The 14,992-nt window shown below is 39.0% G+C and overlaps 1 protein-coding gene across 1 annotated transcript in view; it reads right to left on the bottom strand.

Moving 5' to 3' along the window:
- Nucleotides 1-14,992, bottom strand: part of RP1 (RP1 axonemal microtubule associated) — a 315,423-nt gene that overhangs the window by 231,714 nt on the left and 68,717 nt on the right. The window contains exons 6-7 of the mRNA XM_017341307.3: nucleotides 14,799-14,931; nucleotides 11,334-11,485 (exon numbers count right to left, since the gene is read on the bottom strand). Of these exons, the coding sequence (XP_017196796.3) occupies nucleotides 11,334-11,485; nucleotides 14,799-14,931 (285 nt within the window). The remainder of the gene's footprint in view (nucleotides 1-11,333; nucleotides 11,486-14,798; nucleotides 14,932-14,992) is intronic.

Here is a 14,992-nt window from a genome sequence, read left to right as displayed (position 1 = left end):
TGGTCTTAACATGAATATGTGCATTTGCCATACTCCCTCCAGCTTAGTACAGTCGGAAAGGCAGATAAACTCCAGTTCCCAGGTTCTCCCCAAGGAAAACTAAATCACACACCTGGCACTTTAACCTTTTTACAGCTGTTTAAGGGACTGGTTTTAGTCTTGCCTATTCCAGGGCACTGACAGAACTTGGCACACCCTAACCTAACTGGAGCTACTGAAAACAAAGATGGAAATTAGGACAAACACAAAGGTTTGAGAGGCACCCTGAGTCTCAATTGAGGCTGACTGATAAGGTTCATTTCCTACATGAAGTCAATCTGACAAATCTTGGAGTGGTGGCTCTTATCTAATGCACAGAAACTAACAGAGAGTCACAGAAAATGAAGTAAGTATTGAAGATGTTCCAAAACAAGAGAAGAAGATAAATCTCCAGAAGTCAACCCTAATAAAATGGAGAAAAGTGACTTACTCCATAGACAATTCAAATAACAGTTCTAAGATACTAGGTTAGGTGACAAAATGAAAGAATGGAGAATTTCATTGAAGAGAAAAATTCAAGTTTAAGATCCAGAACATATATAAAAAATAGTATCTAGATTTCAACAACAAAAAGATTAAATAACCTAATTCACAAACAGGCAAAAGGCCTGAATAAACATTTCTCCAAACATAGTATACAAATAGGCATCAATTAAGAAAGATGCTTAACATTACTTATTATTAGAGAAATGCAAATCCAAGCCACAATGAGAGAGCACCTCATACCCATCAGGATGATTGCTACCAAAAAGAAAAGTAGCAAGTTTGACAAAGATATGGAAAAACTGGAAACCTTGTGCACTGAAGTTGGGATTGTAAAACGGTGCACACTCAACAGAGAGCGGCAAATTCTTAAAAAAATTAAAATAGCCGCCATGTCATCCAACAATCCTACTTTTAAGCAGATATCCAAAATAATTGGAAGGATGACCTCAAAGACATCTTTGCACACTGATGTACATAGCAGCACTATTCACAAAAGCCAAGAGTAACAGGCAAACCAAATGTCCATTAATGATTGAAGTGATAAACAAAATGTAATGTGTATATACATGAATAACTTAAAAGGATTATGGGGAAATGGGACTAAAGATAAAAATAAAAAACATAAACTTTATTTATAATCATATGCTCCATCGAGCTCAGGACATTTTGTAATCAATGATTCCTGCCATTTAGTGCATTCTCAAAGAAATTCACATTCTGGAAATTTAGCCATGTCAATGTAGTATTTTACATATTATTAACTAAAGAAAAACAGGAAACCTTTCAAAATATATTAAGACTATAACAAAAATGAATTGTGGGTGCCAGACTGAGACTATAAGGTAGATGCCTAATGATTTCCCACTGAACCTCACAAATACTGCCCATTTGGCAAGAGGAATGAGGTGCACTGGCATGCTGGACAAGACGCTCTGGAGTACTATCTAGCTGTCTAAAGAGAGTCTCCCAATGAGCAACTGTTCCCAAACTTTGGGTGTTCAGAAAGTCCATAAGCAAAATGATATGAGATCCCAAAACAATTGTTGCTATTGATCAGTCCTTATTTGCTTTGAGAGGACTACTTTCCTCTTGCTAACCATTTCTTTGTGCTTTGTCTTCGGGGTCAGACTGATAAAGCCTATTTCACCTCCTTTTCCAATTGTTGGAAGAAATGCTTCAGACTCAGTATCCCACTTACATTGAAAGCTCTGCTCTTGTCTCTAATTGACCCGTGTGCAACAGTTTTAGTAGCCATTCTGCAGAAAGTTTGCTCCATTTTAATTTTTTCATTCACAATAGTGTAAGTTGAAAAAATGAGATATTTAGGGTGTTGGCTTTTAGTTTTGTATTAATCATCTTTTGGTCACTATAAGAAAATATGTAAGACAAGCTACTTACAAAGGATGGAGGTTTATTCTGGTTATGGTTTTAGTGGTTCACAGTACAAAATCAGATAGTCCCACTGGTTCAGCATCCATTGATTGCAACCTTGCTGCCAGAGTCCCAAGGTGTTACAGAACATCATATAGCAAGGAGGAGTGTGTGTCCTTCTATGTCTCTCCTTATAAAGCTACCATGATTTATTTAATCATGGGGCTGCATACTCAAAACCCAATGCAATCTAATCAGTTTTCAAAGGCCCCCTATGTTGACACTGTGATTGAATTAAGTTTCCACCATTGACATGAGATTTTGGAAACTGAGCCTTAAACATGTCAGCCTTTGGAGGACATACAAACTAGTATTCATACTATAGCCAGCACAAACAAGATGCTGCCCTCACAAGTAATGTGGATGGTCTGCTATTTCAGACTTCATCTTCAGCATCACCTTGGCCCTTCTTAAAATGAGTTACCATTATTCAATGGATGATTGCTTTGGGGCACTGAACCCATAAACCTAGCAAACCATCAAAGATTTCACCATTCTCCTACCCAAGCATCAGTATAAATCTGATGTTAGCTTTAGCTTCAGTTTCAGAACTCACCATGTTTTTTATGTGATAGCAAATAACAGTAACACCATCTTGAGTCTTATCCTTTCATTTTTTTTTTTTTTTTTTTTGACAGGCAGAGTTAGACAGTGAGAGAGAGAGAGACAGAGAGAAAGGTCTTCCTTTTTCCTTTGGTTCACCCCCCATGTGGGGCCACGGCTGGCGCATTGCAGCTGGCACACTGTGCCGATCAGAAGCCAGGAGCCAGGTGCTTCTTCCTGGTCTCCCAGGAGGCCTTGGGCAGTATTATTCTAAGACAGAGGTCAAAATGAAAAGATAAGGCCAGCACCGTGGCTCACTAGGCTAATCCTCTGCCTACGGTGCCAGCACCCCGGTTCTAGTCCCGGTCGGTGCGCCGGATTCTATCCCGGTTGCTCCTCTTCCAGTCCAGCTCTCTGCTGTGGCCTGAGAGTGCAGTGAACAATGACCCAAGTTCTTGGGCCCTGCACCTGCATGGGAGACCAGGAGGAAGCACCTGGCTCCTGGCTTGGGCTCGGCGCAGCGCTCCAGCCACAATGCACCAGCTGTGGCAGCCACTTGTGGGGTGAACCAATGGAAAAAGGAAGACCTTTCTCTCTGTCTCTCTCTTTCTCACTGTCTAACTCTGCCTGTCAAAAAATAAAAAAAATAAAAATATTGCCCAACTGCAAGCATAACTTTCCACTGGCAGCCTACTATCCAGCCATAAAATTTAAGTGTACTTACAGCCTGCCTGATAAGGATGAAAAGTCCAACCTGAGAGGGATTAAATTCCAAAGAATAGTTAAGGAATATTATAACACGAGCTTTTACCCTAGCTGTACACTGATTTCTTTTTTTTTTCTTTTTTTGATAAGCAGAGTTAGACAGTGAGAGAGAGAGAGACAGAGAGAAAGGTCTTCCTTCTGTTGCTTCACCCCCTAAATGGCTGCTAGGGCCGGTGTGCTGCGCCGATCCAAAGCCAGGAGCCAGGTGCTTCCTCCTGGTATCCCATGCGGGTGCAAGGCCCAAGCACTTGGGCCATCCTCCACTACCTTTCAGGGCCACAGCAGAGAGCTGGACTGGAAGAGGAGCAACCAGGATAGAATCCGGCGCCCCAACCGTACTAGAACCAAGGGTGCCAGCACTGTAGGCGGAGGATTACCCAAGTGAGCTCCAGCGCCGGCCCTACACTGATTTCTAAATGTATAAAATCTTGACCCTCCTGCCACCCTGTGCAGAAAAACCTGTGGTAACTGTACCTAGACTACTTGTCTGCCCTGGTCTGGAATCGCATATGTAAGTTGCCCCAATAAGCTTTTTCACTCTTACATAGAACTTCCTTCTACATTCTTTGATCTCACAATTCTATCTAAGGTCTGGGGGCAGTGTGTATTCTGCCAATATTCAGACACTCCAACAGGTTTTCTTTCCGAACTGATGTTTTATCTTTCTTATTTGCCTCAAACCATATCTGCTTCAGATGTGTTATAACAAGTCAGTATGAGTTTATTTTTGTGCAAAGCAATTATGAAATCCATGCAGTTTGTTTTTCATAATAGGGATTTTCCATGATTATTTTGAAGACCCTTCATATATACAATGGAATATTACTCAGTCTTAAAAGGGAAGAAAGTAAAAGAAGAAAGGGGGAGTGGAAGGAATGGAAAGAAGGAAGGAGAAAGTGAAACAATACCAAATAAAACAGTAAAATATTTTTTAAAAAAGCAAAGGAAGGGTAGGCCTTTGGCATGGTTCTGAGGAGTGCCTGGTTCCTATCCCAGCTCTGGTTATGATTCAGCTCCCTACTAATGCGCACTCTGGGAGACATCAGGTGATGGCTCAAGTACTTTAGTCCTTGTTCAACCAATGGGAGACCCAGAGGGATTTCTGGATTCCTGATTTCAGCATGGCCCCTATCTTGGCTGTTGTGGGCATTTGGGGTATGAATTAGCAGACAAAAGATCTCTATGTGTCTGTCTCTATCCTCTATGCTTTTCAAATAAAATGAAAATAAATAAGTATATATTTACAAGTAGGAAAGTCCTGCTTATATGTTACAATATGGATGAACCATAAGGATGTTGTACTAAGGGAAAAATTCAGTCACAAAAAGACAACTAGTTTATGATTCCACTTATAAGAGGTACAGAAAGTAATAACATTTATAGAGACAAAAAGTATAATAGTGGTTACCAGGGTCTAAAGCAAGGGACAAATGAGGAATTGTTATTTAATGGCTATACATTTCCAGTTTGAGAAGATAAAAATATTCTGGATATCTGCTGCACAACCATGTAAATACAGATTCACCTCAGTACAACAAGGCTATGTCCCAACAAACTCATAAGTTGAAAATAGTTGAAATCAAAATGCTCCCAAGACACCTAACTTACTAAAGCAACACAGAAGATGGCGGAATAGTGAGGGCGCGCACCGATAGTCCGGGAAAATTTAGTTTAATAAAAGGGGAGTTACGGTAGCCGCAGAAAATAGAACCAAACAAAAATTGCAGGGGAAACCCTTCTGAATGGAGCAGGCGTGAATCGGAGGACCTACTGGGAGAACAAGGTCGCCCACCGCGCGGAAGCCAAGTCGCGGGACCCAGCCGCAGAAGCCCCAGGGTCTGGGCGACAGTGCTCCAAGGAGAGTACATGCCACACAGAAAACAGCGGGGAGACTTGGGACACTCAGGGCTCCGAGTCCACACATCGGCGCTGGAAGGGGAGGTGAGCTCAATAACCCGACACATTGGTGGGGAAACGGGGGTCAGAATCTAGAGGGGGGCCGGAAAGTGCAGCAAACTCACTACCGGAAAGAAGGAAAAAAAAAAGCTTCGGGGTTTCTCTTCCCCCTAACCTTGCAAAGGTTACAAGGCCGCAAGACTTGAAGAATTCCCAAGAGACAAAGAGCAGGCCTCCTCTTTGGATTTACATATCAATGGGGGAGAGTTAAGGAACTGAGTCACTACAATTCAGTAGCCTAGGCAACCCAGTGGGAGTCCAGAGGAGCCAAAGACTGGAAGCTAAATACCATCAATTCTGCACAGCCCTGCCCTGCAGTGTTACTTACCCCCTGAATAAATAAAATAAATAAATAAATAAAAAGAGAGAGATTTACCACGCATAACCTGAGGGTGTCACCTTTGCACACCCTTAACCAGGAAGAACCAGGCAGAGCTCTCAGGCCGCACCCATCTCAAGCCTCCAAGGCTCCTCCAACAGCAGGCAGTCCACTTAACACGGACACAGTATAAAAAAAAGAAAAAAAAAGCGCACAGTGACGCAAGAAGAATTAACTATGCCGAGTAACAAACACAGAAATAGAGGGAGCAAGATCAACGATGACACTATGATGCCTCCAAATAAGCAAAACACCCCAAGCCAAGAGTATGAAGATGATGAGATAGAAGAAATGCAAGATACGGATTTCAAAAAATTTATGATAAGAACATTTAGAAGTTTTCAAAAGCAAATCCTTGAACTACAGAAATCCTTAATGGACAAGATTGAAAATCTCTCTCGTGAAAATGAAATTTTAAGGAAGAGTCAAAATGAAACTCAGAAACTAGTAGAACAGGAAAGTGTAATAGTCAAGAGAAATCAAAATGAAATGAAGAGCTCAATAGATCAAATGACAAACGCATTAGAAAGCCTTAAAAACAGAATGGGTGAAGCAGAAGAGAGAATATCGGACTTAGAAGATAGAGCACAGGAAAACATACAGTCAAACCAAAGAAAAGAAGAGGAAATTAGAAACCTGAAAAATATTGTTGGGAATCTACAGGATACTATTAAAAAAACCAACATTCGAGTTCTAGGAGTTCCTGAAGGCATGGAGAGAGAGAAAGGATTGGAAGGCCTTTTTAGTGAGATACTAGCAGAGAACTTTCCAGGTTTGGAGAAGGACAGAGATATCCTAGTACAGGAAGCTCATAGAACCCCCAATAAACATGACCAAAAGAGATCCTCACCACGACACGTGGTAATTAAACTTACCACAGTGAAACATAAAGAAAAGATCCTAAAATGTGCAAGAGAGAAACGTCAGATTACTCTCAGAGGATCTCCAATCAGACTCACAGCTGACTTCTCATCAGAAACCCTACAAGCTAGGAGGGAATGGCGAGACATAGCACAGGTGCTAAGAGAGAAAAATTGCCAGCCCAGAATATTATATCCTGCCAAGCTCTCATTTGTGAATGAAGGTGAAATAAAGACCTTTCATAGCAAACAGAAATTGAAAGACTTTGTGGCCACTCGTCCGGCCCTGCAAAAGATACTTAAAGATGTGCTACACTCAGAAACACAGAAACACGGTCATCAATATGAAAGAAGGTAAAGGAAAGAAACCAAGGAAGAAGTGGAGTATTGAAGTCCCCCAGTACTATTGTATTGGAATCTAAATCTCCCTTTAAGTCCCTTAACATATCTTTTAAATAGACCGGTGCCCTGTAATTAGGTGCATATACATTTATAATAGTTACATCTTCCTGTTGAATTGAACCCTTAATCATTATATAGTGTCCTCTTTGTCTCTCTTAACAGTTTTTGTATTAAAGTTTATTTTGTCTGATATTAATATGGCTACACCTGCTTTTTTTTGGTTTCTGTTGGCATGGAATATCTTTTTCCAACCTTTCACTTTCAGTCTGCATGCCTCTGTCCTTCTCCAAACCTGGAAAGTTCTCTTTAAAGAAGAACTAATCCCATTTCTTCTCAAACTATTCAGAACAATCGAAGAAGAGGGAATCCTCCCAAATTCTTTCTATGAAGCCAGCATCACCTTAATCCCTAAGCCAGAGAAAGATGCAGCACTGAAAGAAAATTATAGACCAATATCCCTGATGAACATAGATGCAAAAATCCTCAATAAAATTCTGGCCAATAGAATACAACAACACATCAGGAAAATCATCCACCCAGACCAAGTGGGATTCATCCCTGGTATGCAGGGATGGTTCAACATTCGCAAATCAATCAATGTGATTCACCACATTAACAGACTGCAGAAGAAAAACCATATGGTTATCTCAATTGATGCAGAGAAAGCATTTGATAAAATTCAACACCCTTTCATGATGAAAACTCTAAGCAAATTGGGTATAGAAGGAACATTCCTCAATATAATCAAAGCAATTTATAAAAAACCCACAGCCAGCATCCTATTGAATGGGGAAAAGTTGGAAGCATTTCCACTGAAATCTGGCACCAGGCAGGGATGCCCACTCTCACCACTGCTATTTAACATAGTTCTGGAAGTTTTAGCCAGAGCCATCAGACAAGAAAAAGAAATCAAAGGAATACAAATCAAGAAGGAAGAAGTCAAACTATCCCTCTTTGCAGACGATATGATTCTGTACTTAGAGGATCCAAAGAACTCTACTAAGAGACTATTGGAACTCATAGAAGATTTTGGAAAAGTGGCAGGATATAAAATCAATGCACAAAAATCAACAGCCTTTGTATACACAAGTAATGCCATGACTGAGAAAGAACTGCTAAGATCAATCCCATTCACAATAGCTACAAAAACAATCAAATACCTTGGAATAAACTTAACCAAGGACATTAAAGATCTCTACGATGAAAATTACAAAACCTTAAAGAAAGAAATAGAAGAGGATACCAAAAAATGGAAAAATCTTCCATGCTCATGGATTGGAAGAATCAACATCATCAAAATGTCCATTCTCCCAAAAGCAATTTATAGATTCAATGCAATCCCAATCAAGATACCAAAGACATTCTTCGCAGATCTAGAAAAAATGATGCTGAAATTCATATGGAGGCACAAGAGACCTCGAATAGCTAAAGCAATCTTGTACAACAAAAACAAAGCCGGAGGCATCACAATACCAGATTTCAGGACATACTACAGGGCAGTTGTAATCAAAACAGCATGGTACTGGTACAGAAACAGATGGATAGACCAATGGAACAGAATTGAAACACCAGAAATCAACCCAAACATCTACAGCCAACTTATATTTGATCAAGGATCTAAAACTAATTCCTGGAGCAAGGACAGTCTATTCAATAAATGGTGCTGGGAAAACTGGATTTCCACGTGCAGAAGCATGAAGCAAGACCCCTACCTTACACCTTACACAAAAATCCACTCAACGTGGATTAAAGACCTAAATTTACGTCCTGACACCATTAAGTTATTAGAGAACATTGGAGAAACCCTTCAAGATATTGGCACAGGCAAAGAATTTCTGGAAAAGACCCGGGAGGCACAGACAGTCAAAGCCAAAATCAACTATTGGGATTGCATCAAATTGAGAAGTTTCTGTACTGCAAAAGAAACAGTCAGGAGAGTGAAGAGACAACCAACAGAATGGGAAAAAATATTTGCAAACTATGCAACAGATAAAGGGTTAATAACCAGAATCTACAAAGAGATCAAGAAACTCCACAAAAACAAAACCAACAACCCACTTAAGAGATGGGCTAAGGACTTCAATAGACATTTTTCAAAAGAGGAAATCCAAATGGCCAACAGGCACATGAAAAAATGTTCAAGGTCACTAGCAATCAGGGAAATGCAAATCAAAAGCACAATGAGGTTTCACCTCACCCCGGTTAGAATGGCTCACATACAGAAATCTACCAACAACAGATGCTGGCGAGGATGTGGGGAAAAAGGGACACTAACCCACTGTTGGTGGGAATGCAAACTGGTCAAGCCACTATGGAAGTCAGTCTGGAGATTCCTCAGAAACCTGAATATAACCCTACCGTTCGACCCAGCCATCCCACTCCTTGGAATTTACCCAAAGGAGTTTAAATTGATAAAGAAAAAAGCGGTCTGCACCCTAATGTTTATTGCAGCTCAATTCACAATAGCCAAGACCTGGAACCAACCTAAATGCCCATCAATGGTAGACTGGATAAAGAAATTATGGGATATGTATTCTTTAGAATACTATACCGCAGTAAGAAACAACGAAATCCAGTCATTTGCAACAAAATGGAGGAATCTGGAACACATCATGCTGAGTGAAGTAAGCCAGTCCCAAAGGGACAAATACCATATGTTCTCCCTGATCGGTGACAACTGACTGAACACCAAAAAGGAAACCTCCTGAAGTGAAATGGACACTATGAGAAATGGTGACTTGATCAGCATAGCCCTGACTGCTAATGGACAACTTAATACATTATCCCTCATAGTATTTTTTTTTTGTCTGTTCTACTTAATATGACTGGTTTAATTCTGTAATTATCACACAGTTATTCTTAAGTGTTGAAAATTAACTGAAATGTGATCCCTGTTAAACATAAAAGTGGGAATAAGAGAGGGAAGAGATGTATAATTTGGGGCATGCTCGGGCTGACTTGCCCCAATTGGTAGAGTTGGAAACATACTAGGGGATTCCAATTCAATCCCATCAAGGTGGCATGTGCCAATGCCATCTCACTATTCCAAGTGATCAATTTCAGTTCGCAATTGATCATAATGAAAGGACTAAGAGTCAAAGGGAGCACATAAACAAGTCTAGTATCTGCTAACACTAACCGATAGAATAAATAAAGGGGAGAGTGATCCAACATGGGAAGTGAGATACTCAGCAGACTCATAGAATGGCGGATGTCCTAAATAGCACTCTGGCCTCAGAATCAGCCCTAAAGGCACTCGGATCTGGCTGAAAAGCCCATGAGAGTATTTCAGGCATGGAAAGCCAAGACACTCTGGCAAAAAGATCTTTGTGAGTGAGATCCCAGTGGAAAGAACAGGTCTTCAAAGAGGGAGGTGCCTTTCTCTGAAGGGAGGAGAGAACCTCCACTTTGACTATGACCTTGTCTAAACAAGATAAGAGTCGGAGAACTCAAGGGGCTTCCATAGCCTTGGAAACTCATGACTGGTGCATAGGGAGATTACTGATGCCATAGACAGGAGTGTCAATTTGTAAAGTCAACAACAGGAGTCACTGTGCACTTACTCCTCATGTAGGATCTCTGTCCTTAATGTGCTGTACACTGAGGCTTAATGCTATAACGAGTACTCAAACAGTATATTTCACTTTGTGTTTCTATGGGGGTGCAAACGATTGAAATCTTTACTTAATGTACACTAAACTGATCTACTGTTAAAAAAAAAAAAAGAAACTATCAATTCACAACTTGACTCTCACTGGGATTAAACATGACAATAGGTCTGCTCTGATTTCATCATCATTTAAAAAAAATCATCTATTATTTTTCACTTTATGTTTCTGTGTGGGAACAAACTGTTGAAATCCTTACTTAATGTATACTAAGCTGATCTTCTGTATACTAAGATAATCGAAAATGAATCTTGATGTGAATGGAAGGGGAGAGGGAGTGGGAAAGGGGAGGGTGGTGGGTGGGAGGGACGGTATGGGGGGGAAAGCCATTGTAACCCATGAGACGTACTTTGGAAATGTATATTCATTAAATAAAAGATAAAAAAAAATAAAAAAATAGAAAAATAAAAAAATAAAAAATAAAAAAAAAAATAAAGCAACACAGTACATTGTGTAATATCAGCATATACCCTTGTGATTGAATGGTTGACTGGGTGCTGTGGCTCCCTGTCACTGTGCAACAACGTGAAAGGGTATCACGTCATGTATTAACAGCCTGAATAAAAAATAAAAATTCAAAGTATGATGTCTACTGAATGTACATCACATTTACAACACTTTTCTTGTAAACTTAAAAAATTGCATGTCAAATCATCATAAGTTAGGGATTGTTAGTATACTTAATATCAACCAATACACTCTTAAAATTCACTTAAAGTGCATTAAACTGGTTAAACTTTTTTTTAATTTTTTACCATAATTAAAAGTAATTTTAAAGCAAAACAAACAGCTTTTGTTACTTACTTGTCCCCTTAAAAAATTACAGGTGCTTGTAGATCTAAATAGCTGTCTGGATCCTGTATCTCCCTTTTCTCCATAAATAGAAATGTAGACATTTGCTACTGTTCCTGCATTCCATAGCTCACCTGTTGCCACGTAGATTTCATATACTGTCACTTATAATAAAAGAAAAAAAAAAGCTTTAGGTGACAAGCATTACTGCAATAATAGGAAAGTAAGTGCACATAACTAATCAACAGTTCCAGGCAAGATGGAATAACACACGCTACTCAGTCTCTCCACTGAATGCACCTCTAAAAAGTAAACGCACGAATACTTTGAAAAATGGATCATAGAAAGAGGATTGGAAAAAAGTTAAAATTTTAAAATCAGGCATCAGTATGTTTATTATTTTTCCTCCTTTACAATTCCAAACTTGAGTTGAGGCACTGGAAACCTGCAAGTATGTCCTGTAGCTCAGGTACAGAGGGCTCAGAAGCCTTTAACTTTCACTCAGGAAGCAAGAAGGGGAATTCCTAACACTCAGAGAAGTTGCAGACATTCCACTTCCTTTTTCCTCATTCATTTCTCTTATATTATATCCCAATGTGCCTTGGAACAGGAACACACAGGAGCTAACACTTTAAAGGACAACAATCTTCCCTTCTGTTCTGTGAGCTCAGCTTCCATAGGGTGGGGCCAATCCCCACTGCTTTCTTTCTCTGACCACTGCCTAGCCCTGGACTTAGATAGATAGTGGAAGAGCACTGCACAAGAGGAATAACTAAAGCCTCCACTTTCTCATCAAAGGGCCAAAATTAGGATGTATCAATATATATATCAATGTATCAATATATATCTTATTGTATAGCTTTTTGAGGGAACATGGATGAGCAAAACATTGTCCAGGCTGATGATCCCATTGTGATTTTTAAATAAGGTGTAATATTAACTCTTCTTTAGTGTCTAGACTTATGATATTTCTGGAAAAAAACATGAATAGCTCTCATTTTCTAAAAAATGTAGCCTTGCATGAGTGTTGTTCCTATCATGAGCATTTCGCTATTTATAAGCATTGTTCTCACTATTCTTGTTCCTCAGCCCGCACATATCACCTGGGAGGCAGTATCACCAGGTGCTGTATTCCTGCCATTGTAATGATGTGGAGGCCACTTTTTGCTTTTGCCTTCCTCCATTTTAATTATAAAATCCTGCTAAAAATAGGCATACTCTGCAAGTATATAATGGCTGTCTTTGACTTCCCTGTAGTTATTGGTACTTACAGTTTATTAATAAAGTTTTTCTTTCAGTTTCAGTATTGTAACTATATCCTGTCAGATGCTATCTGTCATCTTGGTAAGTCTTTATTTAGGTCAGTGACAGATATAGCAGTATTCTAGCAAAGATTGATACTGTGTCTGAAATGAAGTCAGTACAGACTAGAAACAGCCTTCAATAGAAGCAGACCTATCAGTTCTAGGTGATATAAATAAAGAAAGCTGTATTAATGCCTTTTTTGCTATATTTTGTTCCTTCAAGTCAAGGATGGGAAATGTTCAACCCATGGGTCATATAAAGCTTGCAGAATCATTTGGTCTGGACTTGCCAAGGTAGCCTCAGGTGGGACTTGAAATTCAATAATTCTATAGCAGTTACAAGCTCTTAATTGGTTTGTGGAGTTCTCCCAAAGGCATTGTTCTGGGTATCCTTGTTAAGATGGTTTCTCCATGGGAGAACATGGTCTGGGGCTTATATTTATGCCATCTTGCTGCTGAGCTTTTTAATGAAAAAATAACTGTTTTGTGTTTTGTTTTACACAGTTGAACCCCAGGGAAAACATGTCAATTAATTTTGGAAGACTCCTCTTAACTTTTCTTATTTCATAGCATTTTTGAAAAAAATTTATTTTGAAAGTCAGAGTTAGAGAATGAGAGAGAGAGAGAGAGAGAGAGAATCTTCCTTCTGCTAGTTCACTTCCCAAATGGCCTCAATGGCTAGTGCTGGGCCAGGCCAAAGCAGGAGTCAAGAGCTTCATCCAGGTCTCCAATGTGAGTGGCAGGGGCCCAAACACTTGGGCCATCTTCTGTTACTTTTCCTAGGCCATTAGCAGAGAGCTGGACCAGAAATGGAGCAGCTGGGACACAAGCCAGCATTCCTAATGGAATTCCCATTAGGAGATAAATAAAATAGCAACTCCTGTGATTAGGAAAATACAAAATTGGTAGCTGCTGTTAATCTATCTCTCTTCCCCTATTTCCTCCCTCCAATTTTAGTAATATTAGGTATTTGATTTTACAAAAAGGAAAAATGAAATTTTGAGTAGGAAAATAATGGGCAAAAGTTTTTTTTTATTATTCATTGGATTGACAAGTTAAAATACTAGAAAATAAACAAAACTTCTCTCAGTTACTACTCTTTAGAAATTCTGTTTCTTTATGAGCTAAATTGGTAGTTGCAATATCACGTGAAAATTCAAAGGCTGCAGGTGGTGTAGGAGGGCAGTGTAAGATTGTGTTTAAGAGTACCCACATTTTGGAGTCAGGCTCTTTCTCCTCTTCTGGGACACCCTTGCATGAATTTCTTTTGTTTTTATCTGATAGGTTCCTCAGGCTTTTAAAAAGTATTTTCTGTGTTGCATTCAACAATTTCTACTTATTTACCTTCAGGTTCATTCGTGCTTTCCTGTTTTCTCTATTCTGCTTCATTTGTTTATTCCTTTTGAATATTATTTAAATTTTCTATTTCTTTGCTGATACTTTGTATCAGCAAGTATCATAGGGAGTTCTTAATAGTCAGGCAATATTTATTATTTATTTGATTATTTAAAAAAGAAACTATCACATGACTGTAGAACATAATCTGGATTTGAGAAAAGTCTATTTCTGTAATTTAACAGTTCTCCTTTATCTTTTTCCCATTATTTTCCAAAACAGACATGAGTAGATACAATGGCTCTTACAGACAAAAGTCATCCTGAATTCTTACGATGGACAGTAGTAACTACTTAGCCATGAGTAGATCAAGAGTCTACCTTAATCACATTTCTGTTTTTGGCCATATGTTTAGAAAGTCACTAAGCAGTTATGTTTTCATTTCCTGATTAAAAAGGATAAATTTTCAGAAAAAAGATAAAACTTTGTGTAAAAATACACATTGAGTATATTTCTTAGTCCTTAACTTCATTTGACATTAAGTTTTCTCATGACTTTCTAAGAACTAATTTTCTTGTTTTGATTGAGAGGCATTTTAGCTTACTTTCCTCCAGTTCTAACCAACAAGAATGTATTCTGGAATGTCAGAGCAGAAAACAAATAAAAAGCATTTATGTGCAGCTGCCATACCAGTAGAAGTAACTGAGGAGAACCAGCAGTCCTTAATCATTCATTCATTCATTCATTCATTTATTCAACAGTTACTTATTGAGTTTCTTGTTCTTCAGTATTCAGGCAAACGAACTTTTTGTGCTGCCTGAAGTTGGATCTTCCCTACCTGGAAGGATGGCTTGTCCTTTATTTAAAACAGGAAATTCTCGACAGATTTCCCCATCCTCTTGATCTTGGGCCAACCACCGTTGAACTGGTATATAAAACTGTTTTCCAGAATTCATGTTTTGCAATTTTATCTACAATAGCAACAACATTACTTTCAAAAAATTAAGACTGCTTTATCCAAGAGTCAAGTCC

Source organism: Oryctolagus cuniculus, chromosome 6 (genome assembly GCF_964237555.1).
Source record: "Oryctolagus cuniculus chromosome 6, mOryCun1.1, whole genome shotgun sequence".
NCBI lineage: Eukaryota > Metazoa > Chordata > Mammalia > Lagomorpha > Leporidae > Oryctolagus > Oryctolagus cuniculus.
Note: the sequence above shows the minus strand (reverse complement) of the source record. Positions and strands in the feature narration are given on the sequence as shown.